The sequence below is a fragment of the Gracilinanus agilis genome, chromosome 2 (genome assembly GCF_016433145.1).
Source record: "Gracilinanus agilis isolate LMUSP501 chromosome 2, AgileGrace, whole genome shotgun sequence".
NCBI lineage: Eukaryota > Metazoa > Chordata > Mammalia > Didelphimorphia > Didelphidae > Gracilinanus > Gracilinanus agilis.
This window is the reverse complement of record NC_058131.1, coordinates 284,006,983-284,031,650: the sequence shown is the minus strand read 5'-3', so window position 1 is coordinate 284,031,650 and position 24,668 is coordinate 284,006,983. Positions and strand designations below refer to the sequence as shown.

Genomic DNA, 24,668 nt, shown 5'->3' with positions numbered 1-24,668 from the left:
AAACTACCCGTCCCTGCGCGTGGCCACATCCTCCAGCCCTCGCCTCCCGTTGGCTCCACCCCCGGAACTTAATCGCCCCAGGCCTGTCTTTCTTGGAGTAGGGGTGGGTGATGTTACACCGGGGGTCCATTCCTCATCACAGCAGCCGGTGGCTATAGTTGCCCCTCCAATTACCCGAGTTTTGTATGTAGTCTCTCTAATCAGCATGTAAACTCCTTAAGGGCAGGGCTATTTCATTTGTCTTCGTATCCCCAACCCCTAGTACATAGTAATAATAGATCCTAAATGTTAAGTTTGTTGATTGGTGGAATCTGCCTTTTTGAGAGGTGGAGCAGGAAGGTTCACCTCCCCTCCTTCCCACGGGCTATCCAAAGACATTTCTTGAGTGGCCTATTCTCAGGGTACCTCCATTCACACAGCAGCCCTGATTCTTCCTCGTTTACCCCTTCCCTACTCCTAGGTTCCCTATCTGTTGGATTAAGGGAGTTGGTCTAGAAAAATCTCTTGATGTTCTTAATCTTCTGACTAGTTGAGTACCCAATTTTCCACCTTTTAGACTATGCCAACATATAGGGATATGTGTATGTGTGTTTCATTCCTAATCCTCTAATTTTCCAGTAGCTGAGCCTAAGAGATTAGGGATAATTGAAGATACCAAAGCTCCAAAAGCACAGCCCTGAAAGCCACACCCAGCCCCTGGGATTGGTTCAAAGAGAAGGCTGAGGGGGCCTGGTCACCAAGTTCCAGACCCTATGGACTAGATTGGTGATTTCACTAGCAGAGGGGAGGAACTACTTCCAATGCAAACCTGAGGCTTCTCTGAAACTTAAAGTCTTACAGTTGCCTGTTACACTGTGAGAGTAAGTGACTTGTCCAGGGTATCAGAGGGTGAGCCTTGAACCTAAATCTTCCTGGCTCCAAGGCCAGCTCTCTAAGGCACAGTACCCCAGAATCTCTTCCTTTGTGAAGTGTGGTATAACTACTTTTCCTTGATAGGAATGAAATCTCTCAAATAGTGAAATCATCAAGTGAATCCAGCCCTCCCTACCCTTGCAACTTTCAGTGAGGTCAAAGTGAATGAATAAAGTGCTAGGAACAAGTAACCTCAAATTGCTGTATTGTTGTAGGCCCTTTAGGTCCAGGAATCCCATCCTCCCCCAATAAAGACTCTTGACACCCCCTCCACTTTGCACAAAAATGTATTTCTGTGACATCCCAAGTTACAGACACTTACACAGGACCTGGGTGCTCATTCAAAGCAAAAAGCTGTGCCAAGGTCCTCATAGCAGGGACAGCCCAGGTGAGGGAAGGGGGGAGGGACAGGGGGGCAAGGGAGTCCATAGGGAAATACCCAGTCTCTGGTGGATGGGCTGGCAAATAACTCAAACTCAGCTTCACTACCAGGACCAGAAAAAGCTTACCCTTGTTGGGAACTGACCAAAAGAAAACCAAGGAGAAAAGAGGTATTTCAATTCCCCTATACCATCCTTTTTTATACAGAGATTAACACTCAGGGGAAAGGTTAATAGGAGAGACTGGGAAGGAGGAAGAGGAGAAAAGATTTTCTGAGTGGCTGGCTTCTAAGTACATCTCGTTGACAATTTCCCCCTCACCACCTGTCCAAACTTCAAAACAATTCAAAGTTACACCAAAAAAAAAAAAAAAAAAAAAGTAGAAATGGAGAGGGTTTGGAACAAAATATTTAAAAATACATACAAGTCTCACACTGTCCAAAACAAAGCACAGAGGTTCCAAAAGAAAAGTCAGAGATTACAATGCCCCATGGTACTGCCTGCTCCCAATGGGATGGGTTAGGCTATACCACTGAAAAGTGTCTGTTGTGCTGGTCTGGAGAAATGTCTGTTGCCACAGTGTTGGCCTGGGAGGGAGCTGCCCCAACTCTCGATGCAGAGTTTCTAATGCAAATCTGAGTGGGGGAAAAGGTATGCTGGGGTTGAGGGCTCTATCTTGGCAAGCTCTCACTTCCAGCTGTCCCCAGGTCTCTTCCGGCTGCTCTGAGTCATTCCTCTAGGCTCTCAGCCGCTGCAAGGAAGCAGTGACCAAGGAAGCAGTGATGGGGTTGTCAGCTGCCAAGGGCTAGTGGGGTGAGGGTGGGGGTGAGGGGCTGGGACAGGGAAGTACGGCCAGCTCAGCTATCCTAGTAGAAATATCTGAGACAGGCAAGCACTTGAGAAGCTCCAGGGACCTGGAGGCATGTGCATCTGCTGGGACGGAGGAGGAATCTGTCCTTGCTCTATCTACTATGAGAGGAAGAGATCATTCACTCCCCCTTTATTTGAAGGGGAGGGAGGCCTGGGTCAAAGCAGGAGAGGGAGAAGAAAGGAAGTAGCTTAATGCCACCTTAGCAGCATGGCTTTCAGTGTGGGTATATGTCTGTGGCTTGCAAAAATCAATGCAAAAAAATCACCCTGGAGAACAGTGGACAGAGTACTCGTCTCTCCAGAGGGGTAAGGGTGATTCTGAGCTTACATAGGCGAAAGACCTCTGTCCATTATGAGTCTCTTATCAACACTTCTGTCTATGCCTTGGCACTGTGAATGGCTCTGCCTTGCCTCTAACAGTCAACAGCCAAGGACCCTGGGCTTTCTGGGACCTCTTCAGGGTTTGTTCTAAGACTCTCCGTGTTCTTTTACCACTAAGCCTCAAACTTCACCAGGCCTAACTGAGGGCCTAGCCTAGGCTCTTGGCTGTCCTGGGGGATCTGGTGCAGGGGACCAGGGATGGTCTGGTGCTTTGCACAACAGAAGAGGGACAGTGGAAATAATAGGAGATATGAGTCACAATTTTCCAAGCTTTGAGCCAGCAGGTGATTGGTGGAGAAAAGGGAATGGATATTGGAGGCTCTCTGTGGGCTTAAAAAGGCCAAAGAATATTGCAAGGACTCGGGGAGGGGGGTGTTTCTTTTGTTTTTGTACAGAAATCATACACACAAAACTTCAATTCACACTTCCTAACAAAAAATTATATATATATATAATATATATATCTTACTAATGTTAAGGAAAAGCATTGGTTGTGCAAAAGTTCCCCCAGTGCACCTTCATCTCATTGGGGTCCCACACGCACAGGATGGGGGCCTTCCGACAGCCAGGCTGGTGAGAATTCCTCCCTAGATACAGTAATTTAGAGAGAAGTTGGGACCTGTGCGGGCCAGAATCGGGAGGGCCCATTGCCTCTATCTGGATGTGTCCATGTTCTCCTCCTTAAAGTTACTGCAGTGCTCTATCACCTTCCTGAGGATGACACAAGGAGAATGGGAGGAATGATTTAGTTTCAGGGCCTAGAAAAGGAGCTTCAAGGTGCCATGAGTGAACCCATGTGCTAGGATTACAGAGCTAATGTTTCCCAGATGCATCAATATGTACGTTTAGATACACTTGTCAGCCAATGAGACGAGACTGATGGTGTTAGGTCATGGACAGCTGTGCTCAGTACCTTTAGGACCATAACACTATATGCTGTAGCCAGGCAAGCATTCAATTAGTATTGTCATCCAATGGTTCTTTGGTTGTTCTTATTCATTCGTTCACCACCTATTTCTTTCCCTCCACTTGTATCACTCAGAGCTTCTTCTAATTCTTTTCCCCATATGTGGTCAGTATCAGGATGACGATTGATAGTCAAAGCCCAAATTCCTTGGCCAGCATAGTTTACCACCCACTACCTGTCCAATTCTTGCTCATAGCTATAATTCTTTTCTATCTAGAGCAGTTAGTGCTATTTTAGCCCCAGAAGAGAAAGTTAAAGGGATCTTACTTGTCCATTTTTGGGAGGAAGGAACATCCACTATGAGGCAGGGCATGGAAAGTGTCTTTCAAGTTAGAATCTTGGTGCCTAAACCAATGCTATCAGTTCCTTCCTCCACCCTCCCCACCCCCTTGTCTGGACCTGTGATTTCATACAAAAGGAAGCTCTGGGTGAGGAACTTCTTTCTACCAATGGAGACCAGGAACTTCTCCCCAACCTGAACCTTAGCAAGTTGCCTAGGGGCACTGAAAGTTGAAATGACTTTCCTAGGGGTCACCCAGCCATAATGTCAGAGAGGTGGGGCTTAAGCCCAAGGCAAGCTAGGCTCTGCCTCACCAACACTGGACTAAAGTGAGCTATTTCTAAGGAGTATCAGCAAAGGAAAAGTTCCTTACCTGGCACAAGCATTGTGGAGACCTTTAGTGTCTCTGGCCATTTCTTTTTTTTTTTTTTTTAAACCATTGCCCTCTGTCTTAGAATGACTAATCATTGGTTCTAAGGCAAAAGAGTGGTAAAGACTAGGGAATGGGGGTTAAATAACTTGCCTAGGGTCACACACCTAGAAAGTATCTAAGCCCAGGTTTCAACCCAGGAGCTCTCATCTCCAGGCCCGGCTCTCTATCCACTAAACCATCTAGCTGCCCCAGTACTGGCAATTTCTAAAACCAGAGATAAAGTGACTTTAGGTATTATAGTTAAAATCTGACAAAATATTGGTCTGAGTACTCCTTTTGTAAAATTAACTCTGAAATGTTACTTAGTTTCTTATTTATAAATTCGCTCCAACTTTGTTCTGTCTTAATTTTTATAACTTGTTTCTAAAGATCAGACTTTGCTCTGTGAGTCTTACAACAAACAGCCTTGGACTAAGAACAACAAAAAATTCTAATCTGGTGCCAATATCTAGAGATGATAAAATTGGGTGGAGACTACTGGGGAAGCAAGCAAGATAACTTGGTTCAAAAAAAGAAAGCAATCTCACTCTCCACATAGTTTGGAAGCACAACCATAATTTTCTGGATTGGGGCCACCCTGCAACCTCTGTCTTTCCAGAGGCATTCAATGCCATGTTGCCATACATCACCCAGCTCATCCTTCCATTGTCCAGTTTAGCTGCTCTTGTTCTAATCCTACCTGATAGTGTCTTCTGCTTCCTGGGGTTGATTTTATGCACTGGCCTATCACCAAAGACCCTCAGTAAATCCCAATGCTCTAAAATCACAGTTGCATGCAGTTAAGTATTCAAGTAGCTTCTTGGTTTCCTACCGGGCCATTTCCTTGGTCTCCTGTCGGGCGGAAGCCATTTTGATCATGTCCCTCAGAAGCGGCATGCCACCTTCTTTGATCAGCAGGGGGCAGTACTTGTCCGCTGTGTGGAGGGAGGGAGGGAGGCCACAAGTCAAAGGTAATTGAACAAATGTATAAGGGGCCCTTTATTCAGGCACTGTGGGTAATACAAATATAAATAAAAGCACAGTCCCTGGCCTCCAAGAGCTTACAATCTGGGAGCTATAATAATAATAACTCATATTCAATTAGTGTTTTATGGTTTATAAAGTGTTTTACATACATTATTTCATTTTAGCCTCATAATAATCCTGTGAAGTAGGTGATACAGGCAGACAGATCAGGATAGGTGTCTTGGCCCAGAAACTTAGCCTTGCTCATATATGCTTTCTTCTACCCAAAAGAGAGAGAGTTGAAACCTGGCAAGATGGAAAAGCAGATCCAGCATAGAAGATGGGCCCGCTATGGGTCAGAAGACTGAAAGTACTAAGGCTTTGTTGCCTCCTAGGACCTATCTTTCCTCGAATGACTGATTAGTAGGACTCAAGCCAATGTAATGGTACTATATGGGGAGCTGAGATAGTTGGTAGGACTCGATTCACTTATATTGGTTTTGGGACAAGCCAATGCTTGTCTGATCCCATTTACTGACAATAACAAGTGAGGGGTGTCAACAAGGCAGAACCAATTTAATTTGGTGGAGAACAAAGGGGGTTTTAGAAATGGCTCCAAGTTCTTGTGCTAATTGCAATAAATATAAGATAATGGATATCTCTCCTATCTTCAGGTCCCTCAAACATCTAGTTTGCAGCATTATAATTACTGGGACCTGCTCCTTTGTAAATGACTCTGATGGTGTGTGTCTTTCTTGTCTGCTCTAGCTCAACTCTAGGTACTCTAAAGATAAGGACTATGGCTATAATTTGTGACTATTTCTCCTCAGGGTCTCTTTCCAAGGCCTTGAACATTATGGGTCTATCTGAATATCAAATGGGCAGATACTTACGATAGACTGACACAAGATTGTACAGAGCCCAAGTTGCCCAGTGCTGGCTGACAGGGGATATACCCTGGGGAAGTAGGCGAAGAATTGGCTCAAATGACCTGAAAAGAGAAGATAGTCTCACCTCTGTTATTTGTCAAGTAATCCTTGTGTTTTCCTATATTTTGCAAAGTCTCAAAGCATCAGGCTAAAGAGGAAGAGGATTTCTGGGTCACAGAGGGATGGCACAGGGAATGTCGGTATTCAACTGGGCTACCAAAAATATATATTCAGTGTCTTGGGTTGAAACCAGCCCATTGTGGTGGGTTGTTCAAATGACAGAAAAGAAATGCAACAAGATATATAGTTAGATCCAAGTAAAGACTATGTGGCTACAAATTTGCAAAACACTGCTAGGTCTTCAGGAAGAGGAGGAATACTCAACTTTTCTGGCTGAAGAAGGACCACCAAAGACAAACAAAGAACTAAATGGCTCTCTTTATCTTGGGATTCAATGATCTAGTAAAGTAGAGTAGCCAGGGACTGAATGAACTCTACTTAAACATTTCAGTAAGAGAGTTGTACGATGTAGTCCTTTCTCCATGGCTTCCTGTTAAGTCCCAAACCACCAAAATGGATCCCCATCTTCCCAGCTTACCTGTAATTGATGTTTCTCCGGGAGTTGATGTCCCAGCTTTGAATGGCTGTCCACATTCGTTCTACAACTTCCTCCCTCCTGGGTTCACAGATGCCCCAGGCCTCTGGGCCATCAAACATAATGTGGGAAAGGACACCGCAGGCATTGTAGGATACTTCAATTCCATCTGCCTTACTCTCCAGCAGGTTGCTAGCAGGGGAGAGGATAGGCAGGAGTTGGGAGAAGGTTAAGGTTTTGGCTAACATAACTGGAATCCTGGACTAAGAATTAGGTCTAACTCAGTGTGGTCGCCAATCTGGAAGTGAGGGGGGCTAAATTTTGGAAGCACTAACCTGAAGACAGTGATGAATTGTGACGTCATTAACTGGGGCCGCAGTTCCTTCACCTCTGCGACATTCCCTAAGAGTCCTAGCATATTCCGGTGTAATTCCTGCTTCTCTGGGAATTCCTGGGGAACAATGGAGAGGCATATATAAGGATACAGACCAAGGGGGATGAGGATTTGGTGATAGCCATTAAAGCAAAGGTTTCCCTCTAGGTATGGAAAAAAAAATCTTAAGAAAAAATCCGCAGGGATTCCATGTGTCTAATTAGGAATTAGGGGAAGGCCCTTGCTAGTTCAGAGCAGAGCAGATTCCATTGGGTGTCTCTACAATATACCTTGCTTATTTCTACTTCTGTTCCTTTTCTCATCCTATTCCTTCTGTCCAAGTTATATCTTCAGGGTCTGGATCAAGTCCTCCTTTAGAACTTCTCCAAGTATGGCAGCTCTCATTGGTCCTCCCTTCTGTGACCCCTTTCCAGCAGGGAAGTTAGTACTGCATAATTCAATACTCAATTATGTAAAGTCTTGTAGCACTTAAGTGTTTCTTCTGCCATGAGTCATATTTTCACAACAAGATTGTACACTCTTTTTGAGGGCAGGGACTCTATTCTCTCTCTCTCCTATCCCCCACAGAGCCAAGCAGTAGAGTATACCATAGGCAATCACAAAGGGCAGATTAGAAAATCTGTTTCTCTTCAGGTTGGAAAGGTGAGTGCTAAGAGGAAACATGCTTGAGATCTACAGAGACATAAACAGCATGGGTAGGGGGGCAAACCTGAAACATACTCTAAATGCTGGAATGAAAAGACTTCCCTTGAGCCTGGAGCAAGATTAGTTATTTCTCATAATGGGTATTATGTGACCAAGAGACTAGAAATATAGATGGATCAGAAAAGAGTTTGGATAACAATGAAAGACTCCTGAATTCTGAAATGATCAACTGTGACTTCAGAAGTGATGATAAAGGAAGCCTCCTGGCTGTTCTTCAGAAAGGTGCTGGATTACAGAATGAGGGATGCATTTTCGGATGTAGCTTAGGTGTGTTGATTTATTTGCTCAATTCTACTTCTTTGTTACAAGGGAAGGTATGGTTCGATGGAAAGTGATGAGAATGTTAAAGTTTGGTCACATTTCCTAAATAGCAGAGCCAGGACATGAATACTAAGAGTACTTGGAATAAACCTAACCTTTGAATGTGACATCAGGGAGAACAACCCTGCCTACCCAGGGCAAATCTCCATAGGTCCACTGATGACGACATCATTCCTAAGTGAGATAGACTCAGTGTAGGCATCCCAGTAAATCTGTGTATAAAAACTCTTGGTTGACTAGTTGAATGAGTAAGTGGGACCCAGAAGAGAAGGATGGAATTATGAAACCAAGACCCTAATTTCCAAAGTCTTGAAGAGTGAATAATGCCTCAGGGATGTTGTTTGTTGGTCCCAGCCTGGCTCATCCAGGCTTCCCAATGTAGTGCTAACCTTCAGGCACTCCAAGAAGAGCTTCATGCCACTGTAGTTAAGGAACATCTCACAGTTGTCTGGCGTCTCATCTGTGATATTCCAAAGAGCACTCCAGGAGAACTCCATCACCTGATCACACTGCAGGAGGGAGCAATGGATAAGTCTCTGCTATTTCCCAGGGACAAAGTATATCCAGATTACCAGAATAGGAGGAATGGAGGCTATTGATGCCCAATTGTAGCATGGAGAGAGGAGATGATATTTAAAAGCTATTATACCACTGCTCCGTGATGAGTTCTGAGGAGGGACTGACCCCACCCATGGAACAAACCATTTCCATTTTTTGGAGGGAAGAAGAGCTGATAGCTATTACATAAGAACTTACTGTTTTGTCCATTAGCTTTTTCTGAATCAACTTTAGCATGGTCTGTAGGCAGAGAAAATGAATTACTAAGTAGACATCCAATCATGACTCCTAAACATTCTAAAGCTAGAAGGGATCTCTATGTTAGTTTGTCCTTGTTTCCCTTTAAACCAATCCAAGCTGGCAAGTAGCAAGTCTATTTTGAGAGCACTCTAATGGAAGAACCTTCCCTAACTTCCTTTGGTCATACATTCCAATACTTACCGAATGTCCACTATTAGGAAATCCTTCCCATTTTCTAAGCTAAATGACCTGGTACAGCCTATTTTTTTCCCCTAACACTTTCCCTTGCCCTCAACAAAAAATAGAAAGAAGTACAAGTTAGCCATGATATTAGGAAGGGAATTCAAGGCAGAAAAGGATCTGGATAAGTAGGGTGGGGTGTTAACCCCGGGCATTTCACGCACCATGACAAAACCCATCTTGCCCACCGCCTCCTTGTGGTCATTGTCCACCTGGCAGACAAGGGCGTTGCAGAGGTGCACGGCGATTCGCTGGATTGACTCGTCCTGTCGAGTGGGGTTGAGGATGCTGAGCAAGAGCTCATTGACCCTCCGGTACTGGAACTCCAGCTCCTCCGGGATGCTGAAGTTGCAGAGTGTCAGGCAGCAGTTCCGCTGAACCTGGGGAGGGTGGGCCGGGAAGTGGTGCTCAGCCATGTCCCATCACCCTGACCCTCCCACTCCTCCATGAAGACTTTCCAGACTCACCCTATTTCAGACACATACATAGATAAATCACAAATTAACTAAGTCTTTCTCAAGCCCCAGCTAGATGCGAGGGGAAAAAGAAAGAATCCCTGGCCCCTTAGGGAGCTCAGTCTAGCTAGGAAACATAACAGCACAAAAAAATGCTAAAAATTAGCTGCTCAACTATGTAGTGCTGCCTCGAAGGAGGAGGGAGGGCTGTGGCCTGGAGTGGTTGGAGAGAGAAGTCTTCCTGGAAGATGAAGGAGTTGAGGACTCAGGTAGAGGGTGGTTGGAGGGCACTATGGACAGGGAATAACCATAAATAAAGGTTGGAAAAGGGACTAAAGAGAGAACCATAGATGCCAGGGACAATGAACATAGAGTCACCTGAGTAGAGGGGAAGATGTTATGAAGTAGAGGTAGCGAGGTGGTTCAGTGGATAGAGAGACAGGAAGTGCTGAGTTCAAATGTGATCTCAGACACTTCCTAATTGTGGGACCCTGGGCAAATCATTTATCTTCTTTTGCCTGGTCTTTACTGCTCTTTTACCTTAGAACTGACATTTAGTATCAATTCTAAGACAGAAGATATGGGTGGGAAAAAAAGGTAGAGCAGGAAGTAAGATTGAAAGGTAAGGCCAGATCAAGAATAAAAAAATGGGGTCTGGAGGCTAAGGCAGATGGAGGGGATGTAATAAGCAGTACAGTTCCTCAAGCTCTCAAGAAGGGGGGGGGGCAACTTTCCATTTAGTTCAACAAACATTTATTAAGCACCAACTATATAATAGGTGCTAGAGATACAAAGACAGAAATGAAAAATAGTTCCTGGCTTCAAGGAGATTACATCCTACTAGTGTATATGGCATGTGAATAGCTAAGTAAATAAAAGTTAACATAAAAAAGGAGGGACAGCCAGAGGAAGAGACAGGAAAAAGCTGCATAGAAAGCAGTACCTTAGCTGAATCAGTAGAAGATATGTGAAAGAAAGAACTATCTTTCATTTTTGTCTTTTCCTAGTTTCAGTTCCTTGGACATGGCAGGTGCTTAATAAATGCTCATTCAATTGAAGGAAGCTAAGGATTCTTAAAGGCAGAGGTGAAGGAGAAAGGACAATCTATCCAAAGAGAAGGAAACCACCCACCCAAAGTGGAGCTCAGGGAATCTCCAGTAGACTGGTCTGTTGGAGCTCTCTGTCTGTCACAAGTTACCTTCTTATTGTTAAATGTCCTTATGCAAGTAGCATGTGTTTCTGCCTCATCTCCCTCATTAAACTGAAAGCTCCCTTAGTGAAGGCCAACACAAGATGGCATGTGGAGAGAACTCAATTCATGCCAACCACCTTTTTCCTTTAAAGCCTTTCATCCCCCACTCTGGCAAATTTACAGCTACCCGCTCACTCCAGGGAGAGACAAGGGCTCTTACCGTCACCTCCTGGTAGGATTCCATGCCATTGAGTACCACTTGGATGACCTGCCGGCGGAGCTTGACGCTCTGTTCTGGGCGGTACTCTGAGTTAGTCAGGTAGAAGAGCGCAGCACTGCCCGTCACCTGGATATTTTTGTCATATTTGTGGCACTTGAGGGCGGTTATGACCAGCTGTTCAGAGAAAAGGAATAGAGAGCCAGGGATAGGAGATCCCACCTCAGTCAAGTAAGTGATTTAGAGCTAAAAGCAAACTGTCCTGGGACCTGCCCTGAAAGCCTCCCTTTCCTCTCCATCTCAACTATTATATGGCAACTACATGCAATGCATTGGGATATGATGAATACTAAGAAGTTTGAGGGGAAAAGGCAGTTTTGGGAAATAAGTGACCTGAGTATGAGGTGGAGTTGGGAAGTGGACATCTTGGTTGCTGGTCCTACAGGCTGACCATAACTCTGTGTCTTAGCTCTCCTCCCCTGTCTGTGTCATTACTGTGTAGGACCTTGAACAATTACTCCTTGTTGCTATATCCGAGCACCAGCTTTGCTCATATTACCGATGAACTACTCCCACCCTGTGAGATGACAAACAGTTTCAGGACCTCCTTCCCAATTTCAGTCCAGATCTAAGAAACCAGGAGGACCCTGGGATTATTGTTAGGGAAATGTGACCTAGGGGTAGGGAGGTTCTCTGCAGTAGTGGAAGTTCTGCAGAATGTTGGGAAGGAGGAGAGACTCTGGGTTGAGAAGCAAGCTGACCTGCAAGGCTCGGAGTAGCTGATTGCAGCGCTCTATTCGGGCGATGTCAAAGAGAAGGTTGATGGCTCGAGAGGTGATTTCTGGCCGGTGCTCTGTGTAAGCTTCAATAGCATTTAGCACCTGTTCCTCATTCTTGTCACCGCTCACCTGGTGACAAGGGAAATGGTGACTAGGAAAATGAAAAGGGGAATAATCTATCCAGAACAACGGTTGGCAACCTTTTTGGCCATGAGAGCCATGAATGCCTGCAGAAGGAGGAGGATGGAGGCGGAAGGCATTGGAATATGGTGCAGGGGCTGAAGGGCCCCCTGGGGCACATCCTGGGGCTCTGCCCGGACTGGCCGGTTGGGAGGTGGAGCCAGATATGGCTCGAGAGCCATATGTTGCCGACCCCTGATCCAGAGAGTAAGGTAGAAAGAATCACAGGGGACTGCATTAACTGAATCCCCACATTCTGAGATCATCTCAGTGAGGTAGCTTCCTTTATACTGGAGCCTCTCATCTTAGAGTGGTCTTTAGCTTTTCTGGAAACGCAGGGCCTCTGGCCAAACCTGCTGTTTCCCAACTTAAAATGCCAGGGATTGAGGGAAATTAGGAGGGATCTCTTCCAAAATCATAAACTGCCTTGACTTCTCTTAGCTTCTTACCTTGTAGGCTGGAATGTGTGTCAGACGGCACAGGGAAGTCTCAAAAAGCCCAAGGAACTGCAGGGGCCGCTTCAGGGCTCGGAAGGGGGTAATGCTGCTCTTACAAGGCTCGATGCTGGGGAGAGATGCCACTTATTGGGTCAGTTGCTACAGTTAACCTGCCCCATAATAAGAAAGGATCACCCTAGGTGCTGCCTGTACTAGGAAGCTGACTATAGATTTTGCATAGTATGGCTTAGTACTTATTAAGAGTTTAATGAGCTAAAAAGTAGTACTAGATCCTGAGTGAACCCTGAGCTTACGCGAAGACTTTCTTCAAATACTATGCTAACCTAGTATGGCCCAAAGTTGAGATCATGCCTTGAAGAAAATGGTTTTGGAATACATTTCTTAATTCTGCTGGTCCAATTCCTACCTGGTCTGCCCAGCTTCCTCATCCATCTTAGAGATGCTACAGTTTTCTAGCATCATGTGGCCAGAGATGTCCAGTGACACTAGGTTTCCCAGCTTCTGCACAAAAAGGCTGAGTACCTTCCGGGTCAGCTTGAACTTGTAGTAGCTGGAGAGGCGGTCTCGAGAGATGTCCAAGTGCCTGGTGGACAACAGGAAGCCTGGGTGGTCAGGAGCTGGTCTGCTTGTGTTTGATACCCCCTTGGTCCATATATTCTGGAAACAAACCTCCTAGGTCTTGGATATACTCCAGGATAACCTGAAATCCAGGCTAAGTTGTATGTATGAGATGGAGGGGTTAAAGTTCCTTAGAACTGAGCCCTGGTCCTCAACCTGAGGCCAAGAGACCAGAGAACTCTACTTATCTCTAAAAAAGCCTCCAGTTCCAAAGAAGACTCAGAGCCCCCAAATTACCTCCACCCCAAGGCAACTTTGAGTCACAAAGAGGGTCCTTTTCTTAGGTCCTCAGAAAGTTAATTTTTCTGTCCTAGGGGATATGGGTGAAGGGAGAACAAAGGAAGAAGAAAAAAGGCTTACCGGAGTTTGTGGAGCTGAACAATGACACGAATATGCTCATCAGACAGGTCCATGTTGTAGAGAACTAGTGACACCAAACTATCCTTCCACTGGGTCAAGAAGGCCACGTCACTGGTCTGGATGCCTGAAAGGTCCAGGGCAGCTAGGGATCGGAGAGGTCGAAGAAGAGACTCCACAGGAATCCCCTCAGTCATTCGGCCAAGGTTGAGGAATCGAAGGCGGCTGAAGCCCTCAAAGGTGAAGTCTTTAACTAGAACTTGGCAGGTGGGGTTGACCACACACTCATCTTCACAGCCCCCAGGGTTCTCCTCTTCATAAAAGATGTTCCTACATCCAAAGAGGCTTAGGGAGACCAGGGTGGGGCTAAAACTACCCAGAGTCTGCAGACTCTTGGCAGTCAGCTTCTCACAGTTGGTCAGGTATAATTCAACCAGATCCTAAGAAAGTCAGGGAGATAAAAGAGAATTATAATTTCTTCTCCTCTTCAACCTTTCTTTATGGTTTCAGTAGGTGATGGGATGGAATGGGCATCAAAAGCCTGCATTCAAATCCCAGTTCTGTCACTCACTGTAGGACCCTGAGAAAGTAATTTCATACTTCTAAAGCGACACAGGTTTCTCATTTATAAAACTAGAGTAATCATACTTGCCTTGCCCACATCATTGAGAATATTGTGAGGCTCAAATGAGAAAACAAACATGAGAGTTCTTCCAAAAAATAAAGTATTATACCCAAAGATATATTGTTATTATTATACGTTAAACAAGATAGAAGAGGCAGGACAAACATAAACTTTCAGAAACCTGTGTTGTTCATGGCTAATATGGAAATACGTGTTGCATGACTTTACACATATAATCAATATCAAATTGCTTTTCTTCTCAAGAAGGGGGAAGACAGAGGGAGAGAATTTGGAACAGAAATGTTAAAAAATGAATGTAGGGCACAACTAGATGGCTCAGTGGATTGAGAGCCAGACCTAGAGATGGTTCAAATCTGGCCGCAGACACTTCCTAGCTGTGTGACCCTGAGCAAGTCACTTAATCTTCACTGCCTAGCCCTTACTGCTTTCCTGCCTTGGAACCAATATACAGTATTGATTCTAAGATGGAAGGTAAGGGTTTAAAAAAAAAGAATGTTAACAATTTTTTACACGTAACTGGGAAATAGTAGTCCAAGAACAGGGCAGCTAGGTGTCATAGTGGATAGAGTGTCAGGCCTGGAGTCAGGAAGACCCGAGTTCAAATCTGACCTCTGATATTTATTAGCAGTGTGACCCTGGACAAGTCACTTCATCCAGTTTGCCTCGTTTCCTCATCTATAAAATGAAATGGAGAAGAAACTGGCAAACAACTCCATTTTCTTTGCCAAGAAAACCTCAAATGGGGTCACAGGGAATTGGACAAGACTGAAATGAATGAACAACAACAAACCAGGAACAGAGATAGCATCTAATACTGCCTCCTACCCCCTCAAAGCATCTAACTTTGGGCTAGGTCTAACCTGGTTGGGTTGAAGATAATATCAGGAATGTAACCATGGTACTTCAGTTCAGGAATCTGTTTATGATAAGGGTCCCAGGGGAGTGTTGGACCTGATATCAACTTCAAAAGGTAAGAGTCAGGCCCCAAACACTCCCAGCTTCCCTTAATAAATACCTTGTTATGAAGACTAAATCCAATGATTTAGTAAAGCCTTTGATGAAACTATTTCCATTTTCAGACTATGCCACCTGAGGTAATGTGTTCCAAATTTGACAGCCCTTTGTATAAAATAAGATTTCCTTTCTCTAAAATTCTTTTAGTTATCATCTAGACCAGTGGTTCCCAAACTTTTTTGGCCTACAACCCTTTTCTAGAAAAAATATAACTTAGTGCCCCTGGAAATTATATTTTTTAAAAAATTTTAATAGCAATTAATAGGAAAGATAAATGCACCTGTGGCCATCACAGCCCCCCTGGATCGCTACAGCACCTACTAGGGGGCGGTGGCACCCACTTTGGGAATCACTGATCTAGACCTTATCCCCATCCTCATTTTTCTTTAAAATTCCAAAATGCGGGGAACTAAACCTAATACTTTTTATGTCTCAATTGTTTTCACCAGTTTATTTGGAAATTCCAAGTGTTCAGACTCCCCATCCCTAATTATAGGCCTTATATCAGCCTACCTGCTTGCGGATGGCTTCCAGGTCTTGGTCCTGTACCAGATCCTCTCGAAGGTGGATACGAGTGAGACGGGTACTTCGGGGGTCTGAGAAGAGGCTGAAGAAACTCTCATGGGGCTCAAAATTACAGTCAGCATTGACTAGCTCCACATACCTGAGGGAGAGGGATGGCTCAATCTTGGGTTTAGAAGATGGAACAGGGGAAGTATCTTGGACTTGGAATGTCCTTCTAGAGAACTCTCTGGCAATTTGACCCCTAGCCTTCTATTTCAAAGCCTATTTAAGTGTCACCTCTTCCAGAAGGCCTGTGTCCTGATCTTGCAAATGGAAGACATAACTTCTGCCCTGTTTATGGCCCAGAATTGTTGTGAAGATGAAATAGAGTGCTAGATAGGAATATATTTTTAAACTAAAGAGTATACAAATATAGGGTATTTCATGATTGTATGATGGAAACCTTCGTTTTCATGCAGCAAATTTATCCTTCACTGATGTATACTGTAACTTTATTACACTTTAGCAGACACTCTTCATAAGATGTTCTGGCCAAAAAAATGTGATCAATGCAGTTCCTTTGGACTTTGGTTCTTTGTGATCAACATGGAAATAAGCTACTTCCCACCTAGGGGCCAGCCTTCAGATGAAAGACTTAGGATCCACGACCAAGACTATATAAGGTGGTATTAGGCTTCTCTGGATACTTATCTACAAAAAGGTACTAAGTTGGAGTACCAAGAAGCTTTCATCTGGGATCCTGAATACTTTCATTTATCCATAATTATTTATACACATATGTATTCACTTACCAAAAACATAACCCCATATACTTGTATATCCCACCTCCCCATCACTAACCCCTGACCTACTCATTGACAAGCCGGTCACAGATCTCACTGGGTAGGAAGACGTCTGGGTGAAGTCGCAAAGTCTCATTGTCCAGCAGGTAACCTAAGGTCCCCTCTAGATTTCGAAGGCAGAAGTCTGTGCAGAGTGCCATGAGGGACTCGGGGCTGTCCGATGCCATCCTGGGGCTGGGGCACAGGCGTATTGCTCAAGCCGTCGGTGCCCCAGGGATGATGGAGAGTCCTAGCAGTAGTCAGGGAGACATCTGAGATGGTGACAGCCTGGCAACAAGGAAAACAAGGAGATGAGCAACACCCCTGGGCTGCTCCACCTGAAACAGCCTCCACTACTGGCTTAGGGAATCCCCTTAGCAAATATGGACATAAATACAATTGATCAGAGAGCATACTTCTATTTGAAGCCTAAACAAAGGATTTTTAAAAAAATATTTACCTTCTGTCACAGTATTAATTTTAACATAGAAGATTAGCAAGGGCTAGGAAATTGAGGTTAAACTTGTCCAGGGTCACACAACTAGGAAGCGTCTGAGGCCAGATTTGAGCCCAGGAACTCTTGATCTATCCAGGCAATCTATCCACTGTACTACCTAGTGGCCTGGGTAAAGGATCCTAAAGCGTTTAACAGCTATAGTTCTGAATTGTCCTAGAACTGGGGCCAATCTAAGACCTTGGGCTTGTGATGGAGTCCTTCAGCAGGAATAATGAAAACTACATACAAGCTTCATTTTTTACTCCATTCTGTTCTTAACCACAATCCTATGTCATTTGTCCAGAGAGGCTTTCTACTTTGCACCTACAACTCTATGCAATTCCACCCTAAGGTCATTCTAGGACACTGAAAAGTGGTTTCAGGCTGTTCCCTAAGTTTCTGATAGTGGAAAACATGGTCCATAATACTAAGGGTGGCTTGCTCTGTTCCCTCTGAGTTGGAGGTTGCTTTCTTGAGTGACCTAGTTCTTAAATACCAGTTATTATTATGTATGAGAGAACTCACAGTCATACATTCTCATTCCAGGACCCTGTTCTTCCCCAGCTCCCTGTGGATCCTTTCCTCTTTGGCTGAGAAGCTCGATAGCTAGTTAGGGGGAGATATTCATGAATAGGGTATGTTTGTGGTGTGAGAGATGAGTACCTACACATGTAGATGGTTGTGGATGAATGAAAAGAATGCAGGATCCCAGTTAAGATCTTCTACAGATGCTGATTTATCACTTTTTTTCAGATGGTTACTCCTGGGTCACAGCTTTTAAGCCTTTCATCTAAAGACTGGCCAAGTGTGGAAAGGCTCTTCCCCAGGCTGGTCACGAGCTGATAAACTGTTTGCTGACTAGATATTAGAGTCTGTACTAGGTCGTCCTCCACCATCTCCCAACCTTAAAAATGTCTAAAATTGGTTAAGAGTGGACATTTTTTTTTTTCTGGAGAATAATGCCTTCCAACCCAACAGATCTTAAGTCTCTTGGCTAGAAGCCTCACTGTTCTAGATTCTGCTCTGGGATATATCCCTGGATGTGTTCTGCTATTGTGTCTATTCCCCTACTATACTTCTTGACATGGTATGTTGGCCTGTTCGTCCTGATTCAGTTCTTTTATCCCTACTCCACGTACCCCTTCTTTGGCACCTGACAGCCTTGGCAAGAGCGAGGGCTATCTCAGGCTCCCAAAGCCAGGACTGTTCTAAGGAATCAAATCCCCTGGGGAACCCTGCCTCAGGAAGCAAGCCTTGGCTACCCCCATCTGCTTTACCTTCTGGCAGTTTTAGACAGAGTGGGGTTTGTGCAGCCCTGGGCATTGGGCCTGTGCTCCCCCTAGCCTTATGTACCTTACACAATAAGTTTGTTGTGCCAACTGTCCCTCTGGCGACGTGACACCCTCGGGGGACAGTGCAGTAAACAGGATGCTGGGGTATGGCCTTACTTTGCCAATATTAACTATTCTCCCACAAAATGTCCAGTGGTGCCTCAGAGCCATTGTTCCCAGGCTTGGAGGCAAAAGTGGGGAAGGAATTCCTAGACTAGCAGGGAGGAAACTTTTTGCTATGATGGATGAAATCCAAACTTCTCTGCTTAGCATTTCAGGCTTCCATAATACCCACTGCTACCTAACACAAATCATTTGTTCCAATTACGCCAGTCTACTCATTTCCCATACCATACGTAATCCTGCCCCCATGGTTAGGTTCATACAGATTCCACATCTGAATCTATCTATTACCAATCATACAAGGTCCAGGTTAATTCAAACGGTTTTTCTTAGGCCTTTTCTGTCTCTGTTCTAAAACCATAGGGCTCTGTAGCTTTTCACAACTCCTAGAGTACTTATAGGCTTATGGCCTATACCACTCATTTGGCACTAACCCCACACTGCCCTGAGTTATCAAATAACTATTTCATGTCTTGTCTCCCTAACTAGAGTAGATTGTAATCTCCTAGAGAAAAGGGAACATGTCTTAACATTTTTCTTCTGTTTTAATACTGTGATTAACACAGCACTAGAAATAAGAGTTAGGGTTCATGCATTCACCAAACATCTAAGTACCTACTATATTCAGGGTACTGGGCTAACCCCCAAGGATAAAACAGCAAACTGTCACCAAAGCTGACATTCTACTTCAGTACAGATATGATGTGAACACCAAAAATATAACAGAAGGTAGGGAGGAATAGAGGTAAAGGGGATCCCAAAATGTTCTTTAAAAATCCAAGGAAGAAGCGGGTAGCTAGATGGCTCAGTGGATTGAGAGCCAGGCCTAAAGAGGTCCTGGGTTCAAAGCTGGTCTCCAATACTTCCTAGCTGTGTGACTCTAGGCAAGTCACTTAACCCTTATTGCCTAGCCCTTGGAACCAGTACACAGTATTGATCCTAAGAAGGAAGGTAAGGGTCTAAAAGAAAAATCTGAGAAACAGAGACTGAACTAATTCTTTGCCTTGGCCTTTCCCAAAAGAAATGTTAAGGAAAGTCTCATTTCCAATGTGTTACGAAAAGGGCACAGCCTAGATCTGCTAGATTTAATACTTGTAAAATAGAGAATATTTTAGACTTGATTAATAAATATTAAGAAAAACTATGCAAAAAAAATTTTTTTTTAAAAGAGAAAATGAACACTTTCAGTTGGGAGGATAAAAGGTTACTGATTAGGGACTAAAGACCAAGTGATGCCCCCTCTTTTGTCACTTGGGGACCAAGAAAACTAATTTGCCTGGGATAGCTTGTGCACATTGGTCCACTTAGATGCCTTATTTTCCAGGTCGTCAGAGGATTCTACTGGAGGTTGGAGAGGTTGGCACCACAACATGCCAAGCAGACTGTATTATCTGCTGACCCACTCCTTTGGCAATGCCAATCTGGCCGACTGGGAATAGGGAGGATGTTAAAAGAGAACTGTTCCAGTCTTGTCACTAAACTGTTCTCAAAGAATGAACCCCAGGAAAAAAGAATGTTCTTCACAATCATGTCCCTTGTGCTAAAGTGTGGCAGGCTACAAGAATCCCCTCCCCCCCTCCCCCGTTCCCAGAGTTCTATCTGAATCTGGGTGGGACTCCATCACCATATGTCATGGCCAATCAAGAAACCCAGCAACAGATGACAATCTCCAGGCCTTCGCCACCCCCCACCCCCAATAATCATGACAGATCACTGGAGAGTAATATTTTGTACTTCTCTAGTCCCTGGGAATTAGAGATAATGGCTATTTGATGGAGGTTGAGGGAGTGAAACTGGAAAGGAAACTGAAGGAAGGCAACTTGCCCAGGGTTGGTAGTAGAAGTGTACTCAGGTCTCCAGATTCAATTCAATTCAATCCCAAAGGGAAGCTGAAATCTTCTTGATGAAGACAGGAAGGGCAAAGCCTTGGAGCAGCTTTGACCCTATGAAATATTAACCAAGACACTTGGGGGAAAATCAAAACAAATGCCCTATTTATAGAGGTTGGAAGCTCTCCAGAACTAGAAGAATAACAGTAAAATTGGTCCAACTCACAACAGGAGGTACAATATAGCCAGCCTAGAGGGTTTAGTTAGGTCAGAGTAAGAAGGCAGGGTATAAATCCTCAGACAGTCCAGTCCTTCTCTTGGCATCTAGGAAGCTACTATTGTCTCCCAGGAGTCAGGGAACATTTTGGCGTGGGCATTCTACAGGAAATGAGGAGCAGAGAATGACTAAACTCATAATGTTAAGATTTAGAACTAAGAATGACTTGAAGGAAATGTTGGAAGACAGGGGTAGAATTCAAAGAGAAATGGAGGGGAGCATTAGCTGTGTTGCTTATGGCATGATCCAAAGGAGTAAAGAATGGAGCATATTATACCAGGATGGGATTCAGAATGCCTAGATTCCGTTCTTGGTTCTGCTACTCTCTTGTCATCAAATAAAGGCAAGAACAAGCCTTCTCTGTGGGTCTCAGTTTCCTCTTTTTGGATTACAGCTTCTCTTGAATCTCTAATACCACTTATTTCATTCTTCTGGCACTTAACACAGACTGTTATGTTACTTAATTTATCTCATCTCTTCAATTAGACTCTAAGTTCCTAAAGTTCCATCTGTATCTCTCCCATAGCTCTTTGTACAATGCTTTGAATAAAATAACTATTCCATAAATACATTCTGATTAGCCAGTTCAGAGTAGAGGAGACTCAGAGCTATAAAGTCCTAGGCCAATGTCCATCAACATTATAATTGAAAGTGATGCAACTGTGCAATATATAGAAAGTTAGCACCCAACCTAGGTGAGCAGTCAGGGATCTTGAAAGGTTTCATGTTCTCCTTGCTTTCCAACATTGAACAAGGAGAAGGAAAGTCCTACTGCTTTTTATTCTATTCATTTATAGATAAGATTATAGGTGACGAATCAGTGGCCATCAGTCATCCATATGAATATTTCAAGTGATAAGGAGCTAACAAGTCAATCTCTTCCATCTCTTGGGCATCTGCAATTATTAGTAAACTCTGACTTGTATTGAGCCAAAAACTGCTTCTCTGCAACTTTCATTTATGAGCTCTCGAGTCTTCTTGCCATCTTCTCTCCCTTTGGGCCTTTCATCTGATCCTCTCATAGCATGGCTTCCTTCCTAGTTTCCTTCCTTTTAGCTCTCTGTAGCTCATCTCTCTGCCTCTTAAAATATGGTGCCCAAAATGGAACACAGGCCAGATGTGTTCATGCCTATCCTCTCCCTTGTTGAAAACATACATCTGTTAATATATATCTATTATAATGATTCTATTAACATATATTAATATGTTATGTGTTAATATACATCAGTTAATGAAGCCTAAGCTTGGATTGAAAAAAAAAAGACTAAAGGTGAAAGTCTAGCATAGATAAATTATCTCTGTACTTGTAGAAGACATCACTCTAACTACTTGGGAGATCTGACATTGTAAGAAAGTCAGTTGGACTCTAGTCCTAGCTCACTATTAACATGACTGAATAGTCATATCACAAGTCAAATACCTTGCCTGGGACTCAAATTCCCAATGTATAAATAAATAATAATAATTCATGTCTTGACTACCTCAAAGTATTACTGTGAGATTCTAATGAAATGTAAAAATGCTTTGAAAACTTCACTTGGTTCTATGAATATTATACAGTAGGTTTGGGGGATTTGGAGCCCAAGGAGGAGAGACACACATTTAAGCCAGGATAGAATAATCTCATTTGGAAACCTCAATGCCTTATGAACCTGCCATAGTCATCCAGAATGTATGATAACAGGTAATATACTGTATAGTAGTACTTTAAGGTGTGCAAAAGCCCTTTACAAATATCATCTCAGTTGGTCTTCATCACAACCTTGTGATATAAGTGCTATTATCATCCCTATTTAACAGATGAGGAAACTGAGACTTAGAGAGGATCTGCCTAGGATCAAACAGCTAGTAAATTATCCAGCACAGAATTCAGACTCAAATCTTCCTGACTCCTGGTTCATTAATCTATCTACTATACCATGAATCTTTGTCTCACCATAATCCAACATAACAGTACAATCTAAGGGAGTTTGGGGGAGTGGGGAAACTGAGGAAAGGAGGTAACTCCACCACAACTAAAAAAGACCCAAGGCTTGTGCCTTTACAATCAGTTCATATTTCTTCCCTCTCACCATACTCTCATTACCAAACCAAGAAGGTATAGGATTGCCCTACCTACACATGGGCCTTAGAATTTAGTTTATGCTTTTGTAATTCCCATTTTTAAGGCTGTTTTTGATTTTTTTTCCCAGATTTTTACCTGAATTGAAATGTTTCTGGAGTAATTAGTGGTAAATCTCAGGCAATACCCCCTCACCTATTCCAAGGAACTAGAAATACACTCAAAGAGTAAGAAACAGAAAACCCCTAGATTAGGCTCCACCTATAGCCTCAGTGAACTTTTGAGCCTGGGTGGATCATTCTACAGTTTTCTTTCTAGAATGTACTGCTAGACTGGTTTCATTTTAAGTTAAGTCTACTTCTTTGGCCACTATACCCTAAAATGATAGAATTCCCTTTGCCACAGATATTACATTAGCCTTTATTGGGATACCCATAACTTCTGAACTTGGAAGCTTAACACCACATGGGTTGGGATGGGAAGGAAGGGGAGAGCTTAAACCCATCATCCATAATTCTGTCCACAAGAAGAGAAGACTTTAAATTACAGAACAATACAAGGACACTAGCAATGTCCCCAGCCAAATATTTAGTAAATTTTTGGAGGGAGGGAAGGGTGAGGGCCAGTGAGGATTTCACAGTAGATTCTAAAATATAATGGAAATCCTACCTCGGCCTTCATGGATTAAAGGATGCAGCCCTTCTCAGCCCCAGTGTACTAGATGGGTGGGGAATGTGGGAATAAAAGAGAGCCGATGAGAAATTTTGGGAAACAAATATTGCATTGAAGGGGTGAGGAAGAGAGAAGAGGGGTTTCTACCTCTGGTGGAGTTAACCCTGGGAGAAAGTCGGGGCGGAGGTGGGGAGGGGTCGCCCAAAAGTGGCTTCCTTAGCAGCCTCCGATAGAATGCTGGGAGAGGGGGTCAGACCTGAGGATGGAGGGATTGAGGATGGAGCTCTAAGATCCAATAGGAGCAATGAGAAAAGCAGCGAATCTTGCACCAGGAGGCCAGGAATTCATAGATCCGAAGGGCGCACGAGGGCTGTAGGTGATGGGAGAATAGAAAAATCTAGTGGGTCCAGGACTAAGGATCCCACTGGATCTATTTGATCCGGCCAGCGCTTAGGGAAGGGGAAGCGAGGTTGTCCCATCGCATCTCTGGGTGCTTCCCGGGATCCACTAGCAGCGGCGGCGGGGGGTGGGGGGATAATACAGTGGATCTCGGAGCCAGGAGAGCCAAGGCAGGCGGGAAGGACCCCCGCACTCACCTTCTCCCGGCTGTCGGCGGCCCGTCCGTTCCCTCGGTGCTGGGGCGGGGCGAAGGCCGACCTGCCCGCCCGCCCGCTGCTGGCTCTGGGCTCCAGGCCCCGAGCCCGTCCTCCCGGATCCGATCCCAGCTCTTCCGTCCGCCTCTCGATTCCTCCGTCTCAAGCTCAGCCGCCGCCGCCGCCGCCGCCGTCGCCGCCGCCGCCGCCGCCGCTGTCAACAAACCCGGAGTCCGTCACTTCCGGGGCCACCCCTTAGCAACCACGAACGGGCTCCCTGGATCCAGAGTCCGGAGGGAAACCGTGGGAGCCGAGGGAAGGTTCTGTTGTTGATGTAAGGTCTCTTCTTTTACTGGATCTCCTGCTTTTTTTAAACTTTCTTTACCACTTTTCTCGCCACCTCTCTTTTCCTAGTTCCTCCCCTCACTTCTAGCCTCTTTGTTCCAGTGAATGGTCAGACTTATATTCGATGTCACTCTCCATACTTTCCAATCCAGGACGTTCTCTAAAATCAAGTGGTCTCCTCCCTCTGTACAATTGCTGGAAGTGGGGAAGAGAGCACAGTCTGGGGCCTCTCTGCAAGGAACAAAGACTAAGGCACTCTCATAGACCCTACACATACATAGCCTTCCACACACTGTGCAAAAATGATAGTAATTAAAGTTTTTATAAGCGATTAAAACCACTTTGCAAATGTTATCTTATTTTATCCTCACAACCCTGGGAAGAAGGTGCTTTATTAGCCCCATTTTAGAGATGAAGAAACTGAGGGAAGCAGAGGTTAATTGATTTAGCCAAGGGTCAGCACAGGTAATTATCGAATCTGAATTTGAACTCAGGCCTATCCTAACTCTAGGTCCAGGAGCTCTAGCT

General features: G+C 44.3%; 1 protein-coding gene across 2 annotated transcripts; it reads right to left on the bottom strand.

Moving 5' to 3' along the window:
• Positions 1-1,181: 1,181 nt before the first annotated feature.
• On the bottom strand, positions 1,182-24,374 carry ZER1 (zyg-11 related cell cycle regulator). Of its 2 annotated transcripts, XM_044664019.1 has the most exons (16): positions 23,799-24,374; positions 16,443-16,700; positions 15,580-15,730; positions 13,410-13,846; positions 12,838-13,014; positions 12,423-12,537; positions 11,776-11,922; positions 11,018-11,191; positions 9,315-9,530; positions 8,869-8,910; positions 8,502-8,621; positions 7,028-7,143; positions 6,696-6,884; positions 6,062-6,159; positions 5,035-5,137; positions 1,182-3,254 (listed from the first exon to the last, which is right to left on the bottom strand). In XM_044664019.1, the coding sequence occupies exons 2-16, from the start codon at positions 16,598-16,600 to the stop codon at positions 3,197-3,199; spliced, it is 2,301 nt and encodes a 766-aa protein (XP_044519954.1). In that variant the 5' UTR covers positions 16,601-16,700; positions 23,799-24,374; the 3' UTR covers positions 1,182-3,196. The 2 variants fall into 2 exon arrangements, with proteins under 2 accessions (XP_044519954.1, XP_044519955.1); XM_044664020.1 differs by lacking the exons at positions 1,182-3,254; positions 5,035-5,137 and adding an exon at positions 5,322-5,474.
• Positions 24,375-24,668: the final 294 nt, after the last annotated feature.